This window comes from Caretta caretta, chromosome 1 (genome assembly GCF_965140235.1).
Source record: "Caretta caretta isolate rCarCar2 chromosome 1, rCarCar1.hap1, whole genome shotgun sequence".
In the NCBI taxonomy this organism is placed as follows: domain Eukaryota; kingdom Metazoa; phylum Chordata; order Testudines; family Cheloniidae; genus Caretta; species Caretta caretta.
This window is the reverse complement of record NC_134206.1, coordinates 154,587,920-154,607,763: the sequence shown is the minus strand read 5'-3', so window position 1 is coordinate 154,607,763 and position 19,844 is coordinate 154,587,920. Positions and strand designations below refer to the sequence as shown.

General features: G+C 45.8%; 1 protein-coding gene and 1 long non-coding RNA gene across 2 annotated transcripts; one reads left to right on the top strand and one right to left on the bottom strand.

Annotated features, from left to right (window-relative positions):
* The first annotated feature begins 7,328 nt into the window (after nucleotides 1–7,328).
* On the top strand, nucleotides 7,329–13,999 carry RPL8 (ribosomal protein L8). The gene is made up of 6 exons (XM_048864548.2): nucleotides 7,329–7,477; nucleotides 7,828–7,971; nucleotides 9,917–10,058; nucleotides 11,132–11,350; nucleotides 13,345–13,460; nucleotides 13,795–13,999. The coding sequence occupies exons 2-6, from the start codon at nucleotides 7,834–7,836 to the stop codon at nucleotides 13,951–13,953; spliced, it is 774 nt and encodes a 257-aa protein (XP_048720505.1). The 5' UTR covers nucleotides 7,329–7,477; nucleotides 7,828–7,833; the 3' UTR covers nucleotides 13,954–13,999.
* A 3,823-nt stretch (nucleotides 14,000–17,822) lies between these two features.
* LOC142070548 (uncharacterized) lies at nucleotides 17,823–19,464 on the bottom strand. The gene is made up of 2 exons (XR_012666404.1): nucleotides 18,937–19,464; nucleotides 17,823–18,357 (listed from the first exon to the last, which is right to left on the bottom strand). It is a non-coding gene; the product is annotated as an uncharacterized LOC142070548 (long non-coding RNA).
* Nucleotides 19,465–19,844: the final 380 nt, after the last annotated feature.

The window sequence follows — 19,844 nt, the reverse complement described above, 5'->3', positions numbered from 1 at the left end:
CTCAAGTAGTAGGAGCCAGTTAGGCCCTTAAGATGCTGATATCTTCCCTCACTCAGGCCCCGCTACCAGCCTGCTTATTTGTCCTCTTCAATTGAGTGTTGAGAGCCACTATAGCTGGCACAGAACAGCAGTCATGAGTGAAAGAAGAAAACGCCCCTTTGGGGCAGCATTCAGAAAAAGAAAGAAAGCAAAGGAAGGTTTTCTATATATGCAGGAAGCAGCTCTCCTGAGATACATAGACACAAATGTTCACGGTGAGCCTTCCGGCCCCATTGAGGATGTGAGTGGTGAGGAGATGCCTGATCTTCCAGTTAGTCAGAGTGCAGGTGACCTGGCAGCTACTGCAGCATCCACATCTCCATCTCAAATGGATGTAACTGTGCACATTCCTGAAGAAAAGTGTAGATCAGAGAAGAGTGTGGTAGAGGCGCAAGAAACAGCTGCTGCTGAGTTTAGTTCCTTAAATCTAAATGATCCAGGACTGTGGACCCACTTGAGCAGTAGCCTGAGGGACTTCCTTGTACTGCATGGGCCACAGCAAGTGAAAAACTTCATGTTCCCCAAAGACAATGAAAATAGAAGTTTTCCATCCAACACATTACTGGTGTGAAATCCCCAATGGTGACAAAGTGGAGAGGCCATGGCTTATGTACTCAAAAACCCAGAATGCTGCATACTGTTTTTGCTGCAAACTCTTCCAGTCTAATGTTCCAGCCACATTGGGTTCTACAAGAACAAAGGACTGGACAAATCTGACTAGAAATCTGGCATGCCATGAGAAGGCAGCAAATCACCAGAGAGCATTCCATCGGTAGAAAGAGCTTGAGATGAGACTTGATTAAAGGCCACCATGGATGACCAGCATCAAGAGAAGATTGCATCAGAGTCTCTTTACTGGCAAAATGTTCTGAAAAGGCTCGTTGCCATTGTGATAATGCTTGCTACTCAAAACCTAGCATTGTGTTGCACTTCAGATCAGCTGTATATGCCAAACAATGGAAACTTCCTTAAAATTGTGGAGCTGATGGCTGAGTTTGATGCTGTACTCCAGGAGCATTTAAGAAGAAATGTACCACCCAAGAAATGTACACACACCACTACCTTGGAAAAACAATTCAAAATGAGACCATACAGTTACTGGCAACAAAAGTCAAACAGAAGATTGTGGCGGATCTGAAGTCAGCAAGATATTACTCTATTATTCTGGACTGCACACCTGACATCAGCCATATGGAACAAATGACTTTAATGGTGTGTTTTGTAACAACAACAACAGAACCTAGTGAAAATGTCCCTGCAAAGGTGACTGTCAGAGAGCATTTTCTAGAATTTATTGACATTGATAGTACAGGAGCTGGTATGACAAATGTGCTTCTTAAAAAGCTGGAAGATACAGGAATTGCGATAGCTGACATGAGCAGTCAGGGCTACGATAATGGTGCCAACATGAGAGGAAAGAACAGAGGAGTACGGACACATATCCGAGAGTTCAACCCTCAACCTTTTTAGTCCCATGCAGTTCTCATTCATTGAACTTGGTGGTCAGTGATGAAGCATCAGCTTCTAGTGAGGCTGCTGAACTTTTTAATGTAGTTCAAAGCATCTATGTATTTTTCTCTGCAACAACTCATCGATGGCAAATTTTGAAGCACCATCTGGGAACATCCTCTCTGACACTGAAAGCACTGAGTGCCACACTATGGGAAAGTCAAGTGCAGGTGATAAAGCCTATCAAACACCAAATTGGGAAGATAGATGATGCCATAGTTGCCATTATGAAGTATGATGCTCTGACAGGAACTGTTCATGGGAGAACAGTGGCAGAAGGAAATGGAATCACCAGAAACATACATAACTTAAAATTTCTGTGTGGCTTAGTGTTGTGGCATGACATACTGTTTGAAATAAATGTTGTAAGCAAGAAACTCCAAGATTTGACCTTGATATATCTGGAGCAATGGAACAACTGGACAAAACAAAGTCTTCCCTACAGTCTTACCAGTCAGATGAAGGATTTCAAAATGTTCTGAAGAGTGCACAGACGTTGGCAGAAGAACTTCACACTGAAGCTATTTTCCCACCCATTTGAGAATACAAGAGTTACTGAAGAAGAAGACATTTTGATTACGAGGCACGGGATAATCCCATAAGAGACCCCAAATAACAATTCAAAGTTGAATTCTTTAACCAGGTGCTAGATTGTGCAATACAATCAGTTGAAGAACATTTCATGCAGCTCAAGGAACACAGCAGTATAATTTGGGATGTTGTAGGATATTCCAAAACTCCTCACTAAACCTGAAGAAGACCTACACCAGGAATGCAGGACACTAGAGGCAGTGTTGACACATGATGACATGCATGATACTGATGCGAGTGATTTAGGTGATGAACTGAAAGCCCTTTCAAGATACATTTCAGCAGGATCAACTCCAAAGGCTGTTCTGGAATATATGTGCACAAATAAGATGACCACCCTCTTTCCAAATGCTTTTGTTGCTCTGCACATACTTCTAACACTTCCTGTAACAGTTGCCAGTGGAGAATACAGCTTCTCCAAGCTGAAGTTAATAAAAACACATCTGCGCTCCACAATGACACAGGAGAGGCTGGTCGGCCTTGCAGCCATTTCACTAGAGCATGAGTTGGCCCAGACTGTGGATCTTCGGTAGGAAGCAGTTCAAATCTTTGCAACCAAGAAGTCACAGAAAGCACCACTTTGATTATTCAAACAGCTAAAAATGTCAGTGTTTACTATGCAGACAAGAAAAGTTACATTTGCTGTTCAGGCATTTGAATGTTAAGTGTTACTTAAAATTTTTGAACAAGACATTTTAAGTTGTTAGTTCTCCTTTATTGGGGTAGGTAGCAGAGCAGTACCATGAGAGGAGTAGACCAGGAAGAAGGCAGAATTGAGACCTTTCAAAGTTTTGGCCCAAACAAGGGAGAATGGCGGCGTCATTTGAGCTCCCCGCCTCAGGTGCCAAAATGTTGTGGGCCGGCCCTTTGCTGACTTCCCTTTCAGGATGTTGTTGGAGGGAAACCCTTCTCCCTATTCCTTCATTGGATGGCAATCTCACAGAAATACTGTCCTGTCAGATACAAAGTATCTCCCATCTGCAACAAACAGAACACCCTAGCCTTTTACTAGTTACAGTGCAATTATACTATAGCCCTGGGGTCTAAAACACACAGCCCGCGGGCCGCATGCAGGCTGCGGAGTTATTTTCTGCAGGCTGCCATAGGCGCCTACTCCACCGGCAGCCAAGCTACCCTCACCCCCTACTCCTCTCCCCCCCTCCAAGCGCACCACACCCCCACTACTCCGCCTACCTCCCAGCGCTTCCTGCCACCAAACAGCTGTTTGGCAGCACTTAGGACTTTCCAGGAGGGAGGGGGAGGAGTGGGGATGCAGCCCGCTCAGGGGAGAAGGCGGAGAAGAGACCGGGCCAGAGTGGGGATTTGGGGAAGGGGTTGGAATAGGGGCAGAGAGGGGGCGGAGTTGGGGCGGGGACTTTGGGGAAAGGGTTGGAATTGGGGTAGGGCCTCATGGACTAGACAAGCAATCTGAGGTATGAAGTTCAGCATGTATTATTCTTTGCTGTGAGTATTTGGGAAGAATGTTTGTTAAAAGTGGCAACATATTTTGTATGAATAGTTACTTTAAAAAGTTCCTTCCGTTACAGCTATGTTGATAGACTGGTTTTGTGTAGATCATCATCAGTGTTACTGATCACATAAGCAATAGTTACAGGTGTTGCAGTTCAAATACAAGACAGCACAAAGCTTTAAGCAAGCAAGCAGGCTGGTCTGCCAATGGGCTGCCCCTGTCAGCTTTCCACCCTCTCCTTTATTCTTTCTCTCCCCCCGCGCATTACATTCTCCAACAGATAAAAAGAATACACTGGCTTTGTTTAACATTCTTATTTACCAATTTCTATCTACCGCATTCCTTGCTCTCGGGCCTTGAGCCCAGTCCTGGGAGGCTTCCCACGGTTCATGTCATCTGGGCAAGATTCCAAGGTTCATGCCCTTGAGAGGAGCCGTGTGTGCACTGCTCCTACACTACACTCCGGGTGTGCCCTGAATGTTGCCAAGTGCATGAACCTTGTATGAATGCTACATACAGGTGTTTATATTTTATTAAAACCCCTCTTTGCATTACAGTTTTAAAAAAGTTAATACATTGACTTTTAATAGCATACTATATTACTATTCATTTTTTTTCATTTTTGACTATACTTTTGTTTCGTTGTATGAAAAAGTTTCAGTGATGCGGCCCTCGGATTTGTGTACTAGTCCTCATGTGGCCCTCGTGGTGATTTGAGTTTGAGATCCTTGCTATAGCCCATTAGCCTATAACTGTCATAAAAGGATTCAATAATGCAATATACACCCATGACTTGTATACTCCATGGAACTAGTGCATACAGTTTGTATCAAGTTAATGGAGAATTTTTCTTTAAGTTTGTTTGGGTCCATCAGTGTTTGAAACCCCATAAACTGTAAGCAAAAGCAAAATGGGATTTAAGCACATGCTGAAGGGCTTTGCTGAATCAGGGTCTGAAAAAAGCTACTAGGGACAACAGTAGCTGGAGTCTTGAATTTGTTCAGTAATCATTCCAAGATTACTTTCTACTGGAAATGGGATGGTCACAGGATAGTCCCATAATATATTTTACAGTCTGTGTCAACAAACATCCCCTCCAACAATGATCCACCTTGTTAGGGAATAACAACACTACCGTGTTTGAAACAGCACTATGTTAATGTACATGAGGGAACTTCTAGTGCACTACCAGCAGGGTCTACATGGGTCAGTTTGTGTGCAACACATTGGTGCACTTTAAAAATCACACCCCTCTAGTGTGCATGGCTGCACCATGTGGACAAGCTCTAATAGAAATGACATACTTATAAGATGAGAGATAACTTAGATTGTAAGCTCTTTGGGGGCACGGACCCCTTTTTGTTCTGTCTGTACAGTGCCTAGTGCAGTGGGGTACCTGGTCCATGACTAGGGCTCTTAGGCACTATGGAAATACAAATAAATAATAATAAAAGTGTGACAGAGTATACTACAACATTATACAAGTATATTTATCCTTACCTAATTGGTTACTAGTTACCACTCTTCATTTGCTGTAGAGGACACAGAATAGCAGTGACCAGTATAATGTGCTGCTTATACAGATAACATGTGAAGATTCATACAGTGCCTTAGTGTCAGGATGGTTTGCCTGTAATGACGGAAGGTTTTTAACCCCCTTTTGTCCTGGGGAAACCATGAAGCAGAAAGTTTAGCACAAAGGAAATTCTGGATGTTTACATTTAGCTCAGTTCAATGAGAGGAAAACGCTGGCCTACAAACAATTGCACATGTGAGTCTACACCTGCTGTGTTCATTCTAATTTCCCAGTGACCCAAACTGAAAACAACAATAGACTCACTGTGCCGGAAGAAAGTAAGTTGTGATAGTATTGGTGATCCCATAAGAAGGGAGCGGGACCTCTTCCATGCTGAAAACACAGGCTGTAACAGCAGTTTAGACACTCTTCACTTCCCCTTTTCATAGAGGGACAGCAGCTGATTACGGCCAGCCACTGAGGGAATTATCTCCAGTTTGCAATAATTGCAGTTTAGCTCCTAATTAATATAGATTAAAATCTGACAAAGGCACCTAAAAATGGCTGATGAAGAGTTTTCATGAAGATCCAGATTCACTTCTCAGCCCGAACAAAGACTATTGAACCTAAACTAAATGATGTAGAAGTCTTTTTTAAAAAGTCAGCCTCGGCAACCACTTCACACAAACAGCACTGTCTATCAAGCCAGTAACTGGGATTGCCAAGTGGCAGCCTACCTTTGGAATGGGTCTGCCAGCTCAGGGAAAGTGGCTTGATACAGGGTCTCCAAGGTTAGAAATGACATTAACCCCCAGATATTTAAAAAATGAGATATAGAGGTACAGACCATTATTTCTTTGATCAAAGTGTACAAGCGTTTTAAAAGACAAACAAACCTAAACCTTTAGAAATAGTGCTTTTTACAGAGAGGAGGAACCTTAGCAAGGCTTGGGTAACACAGTTCTAAGAAAACACGCCCTGTTCACACTGGACAGGCAAACCATGTCAGAGCCCTGCTAGCAACACCCATACTTACACAAGGAAACTGCAGCAGTACATGTGAGAGTCAGCAGCAAACATGGGCTTTAGGTCACAACATATTTTGAGATTGGGGGGGTTTCTACACACAAATTTGCACCAGACCAGTCCAAACCTTTGTGCAGACACTCATTTCAGTTGACAAGCGGTTTATTTTGGTTTGTTTCTGTTCCTAACTGACCTATACTAAACTGAAACACTGGCTTACTCCACCAGAAGAGCCTCCACACAGACTTGTGCAGTGGCCCTTACAGCCCTACACACATACTGTCAGCCACTTCACCGTCCATTCTGGTTTGCCCCCGAGCTGCTTCCAGAACTGAGCTGTGCTGCAAGTCCTGCGAATCAGCTCACAAGGCCACTCACGCTATACTGGCCCAGCTGCCCCCGTCACGATGAACGGGTCACAGGGCCAAACCTGAGCCGCACTGTGGCACCCATGTGCACCGGGTCTCAAGCCACTCACTCTACTTTGACTCCCCCCATCAGGACGGAGGAGCCAGGGGTCCCTACTTGAGTGGACAGTGGGGTGGCCACCATGGGGCCCCCTACAGTAGCGGCTCAGCGACAGCCTCAAGCCCCCCTACAAGCACGGGGAGCTGCGGGGCGCGCAGTCCAGGGGAGCCGACCCGGGGGCGGGGGGGGATTGCTGAGCGTTAACCAGTGTAGAGCGGGACCGGTGTGAGCGCCACGTAAAACATCCCGGGGGACGCCCCCAGCCTTCGGCGGCCATTCAACTAAACTAGGTTGAACTAAACTCGGTTTCAAAATGAAGTTAAACCGGCGCAACGCCGCGTGTAGACAAGCCCCCTCAGGCTCGGAGCGTGGCAGCCGCCAGAGTGGAGTCGAGCGTAGGAATGTGGGCGGGGCGGTTACACGCTATAGCGTCACCGCGGCGGTTACTGATTTGCGGAGACGTGCCACGCTGCACGGGCCTGGCTCCCAGGAGCGAATGGGACACAGCGCCCTGCTCCCGACGGTAATGACGTCACATAGGGAGGGGGCGGGGGCTGCACTTACAGACACGCCCCTTCCCTCAGCATCACTGGGCCCAAGCACGAGCCTGGCCTCCTCTCACCCTCCATGAGAGGCGCATGCGCCCCGCCCCGCCCCTCACCTCACCTTACCTTACCCCACCCCACCCCAGACTCGGAGTTCGACCAGAAGCGAAGGCGACGGGACTACGTTACCCAAGAAGCTAAGAGGCATGACGTCACCGCGCGCCGCCCGTGCCTTGCCCCGGAAGGGTTTAGCGCCGCCATGACCCCCCTACCGTCCTTCCCCCTTCCTTTCTGGAGTAAGCAGCGGAGGAGGTAGGAGCAAGGTGACGCTACAGGAGCCGGGTCCATCCGCCCCCATCGGGGGCGACCCAGCCCGGCCGCCCCGAGCCTTCCCTCGGCTCTTCCCTGCGCCCTTGGCGGGAGGGGTTTGAACGGGTCGCGAGGTTTCGGGGGGGGACCGGGCAGGGGCCCGAGGTCCGAATCGCAGCCGGCTCTTGGGGCCTCCTCGCCTCGCGCCCGGTTGTCGGCCCGGCCTCCCAGGGCGGGAAGGGCCCGCGCGGCGCTGCGGGGGGCGGCGGCGGCGGTTGGGTTCGGCCGGGCCGCGCGGCGCGGCGCGCGCAGAGTCAGCGGTTTGTCGCGAGCCGGGTCCGTTCTCCCCGCAGAGCGCCATGGGCCGCGTGATCAGGGGCCAGCGGAAGGGCGCCGGGTCTGTGTTCCGAGCCCACGTGAAGCACCGGAAGGGCCCCGCTAAGCTGAGGGCGATCGACTTCGCCGAGAGGCACGGCTACATCAAGGGCATCGTAAAGGTGGGTCGGGGGCTAGGGGCCCCGCCGGGGGGCGTCGGGCTCAGGCCGCGGGTGGGAGCCGGCGCGGGGGTAGCACGTGTCATCCCCACGGCCATGGCGGGACCGGACTCGGAGAAGGGCAGTGAATTGCTCGAGGCAGGGGTGGATCGATTTAAACTGTTTTAATCGCGATTCAGGTCAGCCAGCTGCAACCTATTGCAATTACTTCAATCATGTTTTGTATTTGTTCTCATGGGTTGATATACCCGTTAAAACATGATTTGCAACTACCCGTAACCTTTACCTTAAATATGATTTCCATGGCAGTCAAGGCCAGACCTTCCTAGGAGCTCTTGTCCTATCATTAGCTAGGTAGCTGCTTTTTCCCTGGCTCTGAAAATCTAGCTTCATAAATTTTTAAGAACACAATTGTTTCATTCACTCTTGTTTTTTGATAAATTAGAGGCGGGAAATAAAGCTTTCATCCTGTCTCAGTTTCCAGTCTGAACTTTGAAATAGTGGAAAATGGAAAAAAATATTCTCCATCTGCTAACTGAACAAACCAAAAGCAATTAAGGGAGAAACTTTAATGCATGACAAAGTACTTGCAGGTGGATGTATGTAAATACCAGAATTCCCTCCATTGTAAGGAATGAAAATATAGATATTTAATGTGGTACCTCATGTTGACCTACTTATAAAACCTAAGTTGATATCAAAGTTAAAGATTAATTTTCCCTGATTCTGTATAATTAAAGCAGTGCTCTTTATTTGCAAAATTTGAGGGTTCATCAATGCAACATATACGCATTTTTAAAATCTACACTGGCCCTGTGTCTCCCAGGAGCATAGTGCCAGAGCTGGAAGTAGAACCCACATCTAAGGGATAGCTAAGGGAATATCTACAGTTACTCTTCTGTAGTGGCACAGGTATAGTGCTTCATCATAGACACTACAATGATGGAAGGATTCAAGGGGACAGGTAGCTGGATGAAAGAATACTTCCATTGACCTAGTGCAGCCTATACAAGGAGTTAGGTTGGTTTAATGACATTGCTCCTGGGGTATGGATTTTTTCACACCCCTGAGTGATGTAGCTGAGTCAATCTAATCTAGTGTAGACTAGCACTAGACCAAACATTAGCTGGGTTTTTTTAACACAATAAATTCCTCTAAGCTTCTTAGAAAAAATACTACTCTTAGCTTGACACTTCAGATGGTTGTCAGGCCAGAAGGGAGTTAGTCTGAAATCAATTTGAAAGTCTTTGAGGAATAGAACTTGTTAAGTGACCCAGATTGTTTGATGTTCAGACAGATCCTCTGAGCAGCAATCTAATTGCAACAAATCCGTGTGATCCTATTGGAGGAAAGAAGGGGCAGTCTAACAGTACCAAACACACACCTACAAAAGCTAAATGAATTTGGCAGTTCCAAATCAATTAAGACCTTTACATAAATATATTGGCAGTTCTGAAACTCTGACAGATGTGGATTGAGAGGAGTTACTTGGAGAGCAGTTGAAAAAGTTCCTCTCTTTTTAAATGGTTCTCAAAATAGCTTTTTGGTAGGTCTCAATTAAAATATGCATAAACATCTTATTAAATTGATGTTAGTGAAAGCCAAATGCCTAATTTTGGAAGGTCTGCAGGGATTAAAAAAGGGCAGTAAGTGTGATTAGCATGAAGTAATATATTTAGCTGAGAACTGTTACAGCTAGGTTTTTGATCTGGCCATCTTGCGGAAGTGAACTTGATCTGAACTTAGAGTGAGGGTTGAGTAAAAGACTGGGAGTGTGTTTAAGTAAAGATTAGTACCAGATTCTAACTTTCTGGAGGAGTTAGAATAATGTTTAAACTACTTGTCTTAAGAGCCTGTTAGGTTTAAGTATTTGCTACAAGCTTATGTATTTGTCACTAATCTGAATAAATGACATGGCTGTTTCTAAATATGCTTTTTATCACATCAGGATATCATTCATGATCCTGGCCGAGGTGCTCCCCTTGCCAAGGTTGCATTTCGTGATCCATACAGGTTTAAGAAAAGAACAGAGTTGTTCATTGCAGCTGAGGGTATTCATACTGGCCAATTTGTTTACTGCGGCAAGAAAGGTGAGTTAGGACTGCAGCTAGTCATGTTTAAATGGCCTCCAGAAGCTGGTAGTTTAGACCAGTGGTTCTCAACCAGGGGTACATGTAGCCCAGGGGGTATGCAGAGGTCGTCCAAGGGGTACATCGATACTCATTTAGATATTTGCCTATTTTACAACAGACTATGTAAAAAGCATTAGTGAAGTCAGTACAGACTAAAATTTCATATAGACAATGATTTTTTTATACTGCTCTATATGCTATACACTGAAATATAAGTACAAAATTTATATTCCAATTGGTGTTTCATAATATGGTAAAAATGAGAAAGTAAGCAATTTTTCAGTAAGTGTGCTGTGATACTTCTATTTTTATGCCTGATTGTGTTAAGTGAGTAGTTCAAGTGAGGTGTAACTTGCGGGTACGCAAGACAAATCAGACTCCTGAATAGCATAGAGTCATCTGGAAAGGTTTAGAACCACTGGCTTAGACTCATATGATGGAATCTGACCTGCATGTTTGTCTTCCTGAGAACTTTACTGCATGACCTTATGAGCCCTAAGATTTCTAAAAGTAATGTTTAATGCACTGGCCTTCACTAGCTGTTTGCAAAGTACTATGTTTTTATATGGAGCTGGAAACATTTCACCATCCAACAAATTCTGCAACTAATTACAACATTTATAAGCTAACAAGGTGCATTTTTTTTTTGTCCAGGCCTCTGACAAACTATTCCTTAGAATCCCTTACATTTGACTGACTGATTACCCTAAAGTCACTGTTATTGAAGGAAGGGGGGAGGGAAAGTGTACCCAGATAGCATCATGTTGGTAACCCTATAAATACATCTAGTGATATGTAATAGTTTAATACCTTATTTCTGGTTTGAGTCTGTATATTGTACCTGAAGATATCTATACATATTTCTGGATTTTTCAAGATTACAGTTAAGCTTCAAAAAGTCCCTCTGGGGAACCTGGCATTGGCCACTGTCAAAAGACGGGATACTGGGCTTGATGGACCTTTGGTTTGACCCAGTATGGCCGCTCTTATGATGTGCATCTACAGATAACTAAATGGGTCTATTTTTTCAGCTCAGCTTAACATCGGAAATGTCCTACCGGTTGGCACTATGCCAGAAGGCACCATTGTCTGTTGCCTTGAAGAAAAGCCTGGTGACCGTGGTAAATTGGCCCGTGCTTCTGGAAACTATGCCACAGTTATCTCCCACAATCCTGAAACTAAGAAAACCCGAGTGAAGCTGCCTTCTGGTTCCAAGAAGGTGATCTCTTCTGCAAACAGAGCTGTTGTTGGTAAGTCACAAGTGACAGTGGTCAATTTATGTATTGTATCTTAATGGTGTCCAAACTGTAGTGAAAGGGGTGGTAGTAAATAGGCTCACTGCTTAATACCTCAAACACGGGTGATCTAGGTTGGGGTGTGTGTTGCATCTTTGAAAGCTAACTATACACACGTGGACCCAAAATAACCTACATGTTATATAGGTGTACATGTGAATAAATAGTTTGTACATGGGAGTTTAATGTACTGCTTTAATGTGGGTCTTACTGCACAAGTTGTGTTATCATAAAGCCTAGAATCTTTACTATGCTAGGCATTATACAAAGAACAGAAGACATTCTCAGCCCCCAAATAACTTAACACATTAGCCTATATACTTTATCATTAAGAGTTACTAGGAAGTGATTGTGTTGGATTTAAGAAGTTCTAATGGTGTGTAGGCTTGGAAATAGAGTTCAAAAGTAGACTGTGATAAACTCCAGTTCCAGAGAGGTATCATAATAGATGTGTGCAGAGAGCTGATCAGTTTATGAAAGCATGCAATTCTGCTACCCTTGCTTGGAAGACTTGCAAGGAAAACCTTCAGTTCTGTAGGAAACAGTATTGGTGTTCCAAGACGTGGCAGGCTTCCTTTCAAGTGAGTCTAAGGCTAAAGCCAAAGCCCCATCAGGCTGTTGCAGGTGCTCTGTATTAGATGAGACATAGAGCAGATCCTAAAAGCTGAGTTGCACTGTTTCTCAACCTGGGGGTCATGGGATGGGTTTAGTGGTGGCAAGCAGGACAATTGCCTGGGGCCCAGCAAAGCTAAGTTCCATGCTTTAGCCCTGGGTGGCAGAGCTCAGGCTTCAGCTTAGTGAAGTCCAAAGACAGTTACCAGTACAAGAAAGTTGAGAAACGGAGTACTACCTGCTTTTTTGAAATTGCATGAGGACACAGTATTACTTATCCTAAACTATTATAGCAGGTGCGATGTGAAGCTAGCAGGAAATTGTTTTAAAAACTGGACATCTTTCATTGTAAACAATCCATTTCACCAGTAGCTAGTTTTTGGACTTCAGTAGCAAACTCATTACTTCCCTGTACATTTCTTCTCTGCCACAGCTGGGTAGGGTTGCTAATTTTCTTTGGACATAGTCCTGGAGGCTTTATCAGATAACAATCTCTAATTTCTAGAGACTCCAGGAGAATCCTGGAATGTTAGTAACCCTACATCTAGGGGCACAGGGAGGTTTGACAACTTCTGCATTTAACACACACACTGGTGGAACAGAAGAAGGGCAGGGGAAGCAATATAAAAAGACTGAATATGCAAATTACACAGGCTGCAGTAATTTTCATAGTTAGTTCATTACATATCTTAAGCTGTTATTAGCAGTGTGCCAAGTCAGTTATGACCAGTGTGTTGAAGGTAAAACCCAGTAGGCGTTAACTGTTTCTCCTGGTCTTTCAGTGATGATTTGTTCTAACTGAAAGGTTGTCACATCTCATTACTCCAGGCAGCTGTGTTGGCATTGTACAAGCAATTCTGGGAAGTATGACCAATGATCTAGTATTCAGGACCATCTTTTGTGATCTAGTCTTACTATTAAAAGGAGAAAAGTTAACTAAATAGAGATTAAAATTAAGAACTCTTCCTTTGCAGCCCACCTTCAATGCATAGAGATACTAGAACACCTGTTTCACAGTATCTAACCTTCATGAAGCAATTCATACTCTTGTCCTGGGTGTGAAATGTTTGTGTGGACAGTTGCACATTTGTGACTCACTTTCACAGATTAGCTAGCTAGACAAGATTTCTAAAACAGTTTTAAAATCGCAAAATAGCAGTCCATTTTTTCCTTAGTGTGAATTGGTACTTCCCCTTAAATATCCCATCACTAACAAAGCCATAAATCATTTTAGCCACAGACTTCACTGCATGAGTTAAAGCTTTCAAAATATAAAGTGATGACCATAACATCTTAACTTGCAACTAATTAATTTGTATTTTAAAAATTAATTTCAGGCATTGTTGCTGGTGGAGGTCGTATTGACAAGCCTATCCTAAAGGCAGGTCGTGCCTATCACAAATACAAGGCAAAGCGAAACTGCTGGCCACGTGTCCGTGGTGTGGCTATGAATGTAAGTGTCTCAGCTTTCAAATGTCTGTCCTTCTATAGTTCACGTAAGGGCTTAACAATTGTCATTCAAGATTCAGTGGTGCTTTTGGCAAGAGCTATTGAGTGTAGGCGATATAAACTGCCTAGAAAGTGCATATAGTATTGCTCTACAGTTGCAAACATCTGCTGTAGAGCATGCATGGTAGGTAAAATTATTCCTTGATATAAAGTAAGGAGAGAAAAGGTATAAAATAAGTTCTAGGGCACACTTACCTTGGTTTGAGTGTTAAGTTTAATGTATTTAACTCGAAACATCCCTTTGTCTACATTTTTGACCTTGTTGACTTTCTTTATAGCCTGTAGAACATCCCTTTGGTGGTGGTAACCATCAACATATTGGTAAGCCTTCAACCATCAGGAGAGATGCTCCCGCTGGTCGCAAGGTCGGTCTCATTGCTGCCCGTCGTACTGGTAGACTGCGTGGAACCAAGACTGTGCAGGAGAAGGAGAACTAATGTCTTTCAATACAGTTTACACAATAAAAGACTTTAAAAACCCCCATATCTGTCTTGTGTAAACCTTATGAAGGAATAATATCAGCTTCTCGGGACTCTTCTATTAGTGAGGAGACTTTTGTAGGGTGAGGGTGGATTGTGGAACTCTTGCTTTCACTGAAGGGATAAATGGGACTTTAGTCGCAATCAAATAGCCTGGTACTAGGAATAGGTTTTAGAAACCGTTCAGATCAGATTCGCTATGGGATGAGGATAAGATTGAAGCTATCACCTAGTGTTAAGGGAGGGGGGGGGGCGCTAAGAACTTGGTCACCCACCTCTCCTCTTCCCTGGAAAGGAATGGGTGGCCTCTACCCATGCCTTCCTCTAAAGTGTGGATTAATAGGTGATGGTTCTCTTTCACATATGCACTCAGTTTTCTGTGGAGGAGAATCTCCTTCAGGCACTAACTGAGAAGTGTATTCAAGTAGTTCAAGGATGGCTTATGCACTAGACCATTTGAAATAAACTTTGTGGAAGGGGAAGGTCAGGAAAGTCTATTTTGAAATATTACCATTGGCTTATAAAGCCTTAACAAAACTGAATGTTATGGCTGCTGTTCTATTTGGTGCTAGTACAGAGTGAGCAAGCTGCAATAATAAAGCCTTTTGGTGGGGAAAGCTTAGTGACCAGCAAGTACTACCCCATGATTGTCTGTTAGTATGCTAACTCCACACAAGGGAGTACCTGCTCGTCAAGCTACACCAGAGCCTCCCTTATACCATCAGCATTATGCATCAACATTACAATTTTTTGGAAAGGCAGCCACGAAGCTGTTCTGCCTGAGAATACCTCACATTTCCCTCATGCCTCCCTGTAAAGAAAAAGGCAGATCTTTGGGTGGGTAGGACAAATGCAAGAAGATGATTGCTCTCAGTGAACATATAAGCTGTTGCATGAATCATGCACATACTGTTGTGCTGGAAAAAAATTTCAGCTTCTTGTGAACAAGTCCTGTTTGGAAATCACCTATACCTTCTAACATTAGCCAAGGGGCTGCTGAAAGTAGTATCCTGCATGAAGGACCTTTGCTAGGCACTACATGAATCCACATCTCTTCCATCAAGCAAGTGTGGGGGGTGAAGAACTGAAGGAGTGCTCCATGTCAACTTAGGGTATGTGTCCACTATGAAATTAGTCAAATTTATAGAAGTCGGTTTTTTAGAAATTGGTTTTATATATTCGAGTGTATGTGTCCCCACAGAAAATGCTCTAAGTGCATTAACTCAGTGGAGTGCTTCCACAGTACCAAGGCTAGTCAACTTCTAGAGTGTTGCACTGTGGGTAGCTATCCCACAGTTCCCGCAGTCTCTGCTGCCCATTGGAATTCTGGGTTGAGGTCCCAATGCCTGATGGGGCTAAAACATTGTCACAGGTGGTTCTGGGTACATATCCATCAGGCCCCCATTCCCTCCCTCCGTGAAAGCAAGGGCAGATAATCATTTTGTGCCTTTTCTCCTGAGTTACCTGTGCAGATGCCATACCATGGCAACCGTCACCGTATGTCTTCTGGGCGCTGGCAGATGCGGTATGGCATTGCTACACAGTAGCAGCAACCCATTGCCTTCTGGCAGCAGACGGTGCAATACGACTGGTAGCCATCCTTGTCATGTCTGAGGTGCTCCTGGCCACATCAGCTGGGAGCGCCTGGGCAGACATGGGCGCAGGGACTAAATTTGAAGTGACTTGACCAGGTCATTCTCTTTAGTCCTGCAGTCAGTCCTATTGAACCATCTTATGGTGAGCAGGCAGGCGATAAGGATTGCTAGCAGTCCTGCTGTACCATCTTCTGCCAGGCAGGCAAGAGATGAGGATGGCTAGCAGTCCTACTGCACCGTCTTCTGCCGAGCAGCCATGAGATGTGGATGGCTTGCAGTCCTTCTGCACCATCTGCTGTCAGCCAAAGATGTAAAAGATAGATGGAGTGGATCAAAACAAGAAATAAACCAGATTTGTTTTGTACTCTTTTGCTTTCCCCCCTCCCCCATCTAGGGGACTCATTCCTCTAGGTCACACTGCAGTCACTCACAGAGAAGGTGCAGCAACGTAAATCTAGCCATGTATCAATCAGAGGCCAGACTAACCTCCTTGTTCCAATAAGAACAATTACTTAGGTGCACCATGTCTTATTGGAACCCTCTGTGAAGTCCTGCCTGAAATACTCATTGATGTAAAGCCACCCTCTTTGTTGATTTTAATTCCCTGTAAACCAACCCTGTAAGCCATGTCATCAGTCGCCCCTCCCTCCGTCAGAGCAACGGCAGACAATCATTCCGTGCCTTTTTTCTGTGCAGACGCCATACCAAGGCAAGCATGGAGGCGGCTCAGCTCACTTTGGCAATTAGGAGCACATTAAACACCACACGCATTATCCAGCAGTATATGCAGCACCAGAACCTGGCAGAGCAATAGCAGGCGAGGAAGCGACATCAGCACAGTCACTTGAGTGATCAGGACATGGACACATATCTCTGAAAGCATAGGCCCTGCCAATGCATGCATTGTGGTGCTAATGGGGCAGGTTCATGCTGTGGAACGCCAATTCTGGGCTCAGGAAACAAGCACAGACTGGTGGGACCGCATAGTGTTGCAGGTCTGGGATGATTCCCAGTGGCTGCAAAACTTTCACATGCGTACGGGCACTTTCATGGAACTTTGACTTGCTTTCCCCTGCCCTGAAGCGCACGAATACCAAGATGAGAGCAGCCCTCACAGTTGAGAAGCGAGTGGCGATAGCCCTGTGGAAGCTTGCAACACCAGACAGCTACCGGTCAGTTGGGAATCAATTTGGAGTGGGCAAATCTACTGTGGGGGCTGCTGTGATGCAAGTAGCCCATGCAATCAAAGATCTGCTGATATCAAGGGTAGTGACCCTGGGAAATGTGCAGGTCATAGCGGATGGCTTTGCTGCAATGGGATTCCCTAACTGTGGTGAGGCCATAGACGGAACCCATATCCCTATCTTGGCACCGGAGCACCAAGCCGCCGAGTACATAAACCGCAAGGGGTACTTTTCAATAGTGCTGCAAGCTCTGGTGGATCACAAGGGATGCTTCACCAACATCAACGTGAGATGGCTGAGAAAGGTATATGACGCTCGCATCTTCAGGAACTCTGGTCTGTTTCAAAAGCTGCAGGAAGGGACTTTATTCCCAGACCAGAAAATAACTGTTGGGGATGTTGAAATGCCTAAAGTTATCCTTGGGGACCCAGCCTACCACTTAATGCCATGGCTCATGAAGCCATACACAGGCAGCCTGGACAGTAGTCAGGAGCTGTTCAACTACAGGCTGAGCAAGTGCAGAATGGTGGAAGAATGTGCATTTGGACGTTTAAAGGCGCGCTGGCGCAGTTTACTGACTCACTTAGACCTCAGCGAAACCAATATTCCCACTGTTATTACTGCTTGCTGTGTGCTCCACAATATCTGGGAGAGTAAGGGGGAGACATTTATGGTGGGGTGGGAGATTGAGGCAAATTGCCTGGCTGCTGGTTATGCACAGCCAGACACCAGGGCAGTTAGAAGAGCACAGGAGGGCGCGATGCGCATCAGAGAAGCTTTGAAAACCAGTTTCATGACTGGCCAGGCTACGGTGTGAAAGTTCTGTTTGTTTCTCCTTGATGAAACCCCCCGCCCCTTGGTTCACTCTACTTTCCTGTAAGCTAACCCCCCTCCTCTCCTCCCTTTGATCACTGCTTGCAGAGGCAGTAAAGTCATTGGTGCTTCACATTCATGCATTCTGTATTCATTCATCACACAAATAGGGGGATGACTACCAAGGTAGCCCAGGAGGGGCGGTGGAGGAGGGAAGGAAAATGCCACACAACACTTTAAAAGTTTACAACTTTAAAATTTATTGAATGCCAGCCTTCTGTTTTTTGGGCAATCCTCTGTGGTGGAGTGGCTGGTTGGCTGGAGACCCCCCCACCGCGTTCTTGGGCATCTGGGTGTGGAGGCTATGGAACTTGGGGAGGAGGACGGTTGGTTATACAGGGGCTGTAGTGGCAGTCTATGCTCCAGCTGCCTTTGCTGCAGCTCAACCATCCACTGGAGCATACAGGTTTGATCCTCCAGCAGCCTCAGCATTGAATCCTGCCTCCTCTCATCACGCTGCCGCCACATTTGAGCTTCAGCCCTGTCTTCAGCCCGCCACTTACTCTCTTCAGCCCGCCACCTCTCCTCCCGGTCATTTTGTGCTTTCCTGCACTCTGACATTATTTGCCTCCACGCATTCGTCTGTGCTCTGTCAGTGTGGGAGGACAGCATGAGCTCAGAGAACATTTCATCACGTGTGTTTTTTTTCTTTCTAAGCTTCACTAGCCTCTGGGAAGGAGAAGATCCTGTGATCATTGAAACACATGCAGCTGGTGGAGAAAAAAAAGGGACAGCAGTATTTAAAAAGACACATTTTATAAAACAGTGGCTACACTTTTTCAGGGTAAACCTTGCTGTTAACATTACATACATAGCACATGTGCTTTCGTTCCAAGGTCGCATTTTGCCTCCCCCCACCGCATAGCCACCCCCTCAACCCTCCCCGTGGCTAACAGCGGGGAACATTTCTGTTCAGCCGCAGGCAAACAGCCCAGCAGGAACGGGCACCTTTGAGTGTCCCCTGAAGAAAAGCACCCTATTTCAAGCAGGTGACCATGAATGATATCTCACTCTCCTGAGGATAACACAGAGAGATAAAGAACGGATGTTGTTTGAACGCCAGCAAACATACACTGCAATGCTTTGTTGTACAATGATTCCCGAGTACGTGTTACTGGCCTGGAGTGGTAAAGTGTCCTACCATGGAGGACGCAATAAGGCTGCCCTCCCCAGAAACCTTTTGCAAAGGCTTTGGGAGTATATCCAGGAGAGCCACAAATGCCAGGCAAATTAATCCTTTCACATGATTGCTTTTAAACCACGTATAGTATTTTAAAAGGTACACTCACCGGAGGTCCCTTCTCCGCCTGCCGGGTCCAGGAGGCAGCCTTGGGTGGGTTCGGGGGGTACTGGCTGTTGGGAAAACTGGTTTCTCCGCTTGCTTGCTGTGAGCTATCTACAACCTAATCATCATCATCATCATCTTCTTCTTCATCCCCAAAACCTGCTTCTGTGTTGCCTCCATCTCCATTGAAGGAGTCAAACAACACGGCTGGGGTAGTGGTGGCTGAACCCCCTAAAATGGCATGCAGCTCATCATAGAAGCGGCATGTTTGGGGCTCTGACCCGGAGCGGCCGTTCACCTCTCTGGTAGGCTTGCCTCAGCTCCTTAAGTTTCATGCGGCACTGCTTCAGGTCCCTGTTATGGCCTCTGTCCTTCATGCCCTGGGAGATTTTGACAAAGGTTTTGGCATTTTGAAAACTGGAACGGAGTTCTGATAGCACGGATTCCTCTCCCCATACAGCGATCAGATCCCGTACCTCCCGTTCAGTCCATGCTGGAGCTCTTTTGCAATTCTGGGACTCCATCATGGTCACCTCTGCTGATGAACTCTGCATGGTCACCTGCAGCTTGCCACACTGGCCAAACAGGAAATGAGATTCAAAAGTTCGCGGGCCTTTTCCTGTCTACCTGGCCAGTGCATCTGAGTTGAGAGTGCTGTCCAGAGCGGTCACAATGCAGCACTCTGGGATAGCTCCCGGAGGCAAATACTGTCGAATTGTGTCCGCAGTACCCCAAATTTGACCCAGCAAGGTCAATTTAAGCGCTAATCCACTTGTCCGGGGTGGAGTAAGGAAATGGATTTTTAAGAGCCCTTTAAGTCTAAATAAAGGGCTTCATCGTGTGGATGGCTGCAGGTTTACATCGATTTAACGCTGCTAAATTCGACCTAAAGTCCTAGTGTAGACCAGGGCT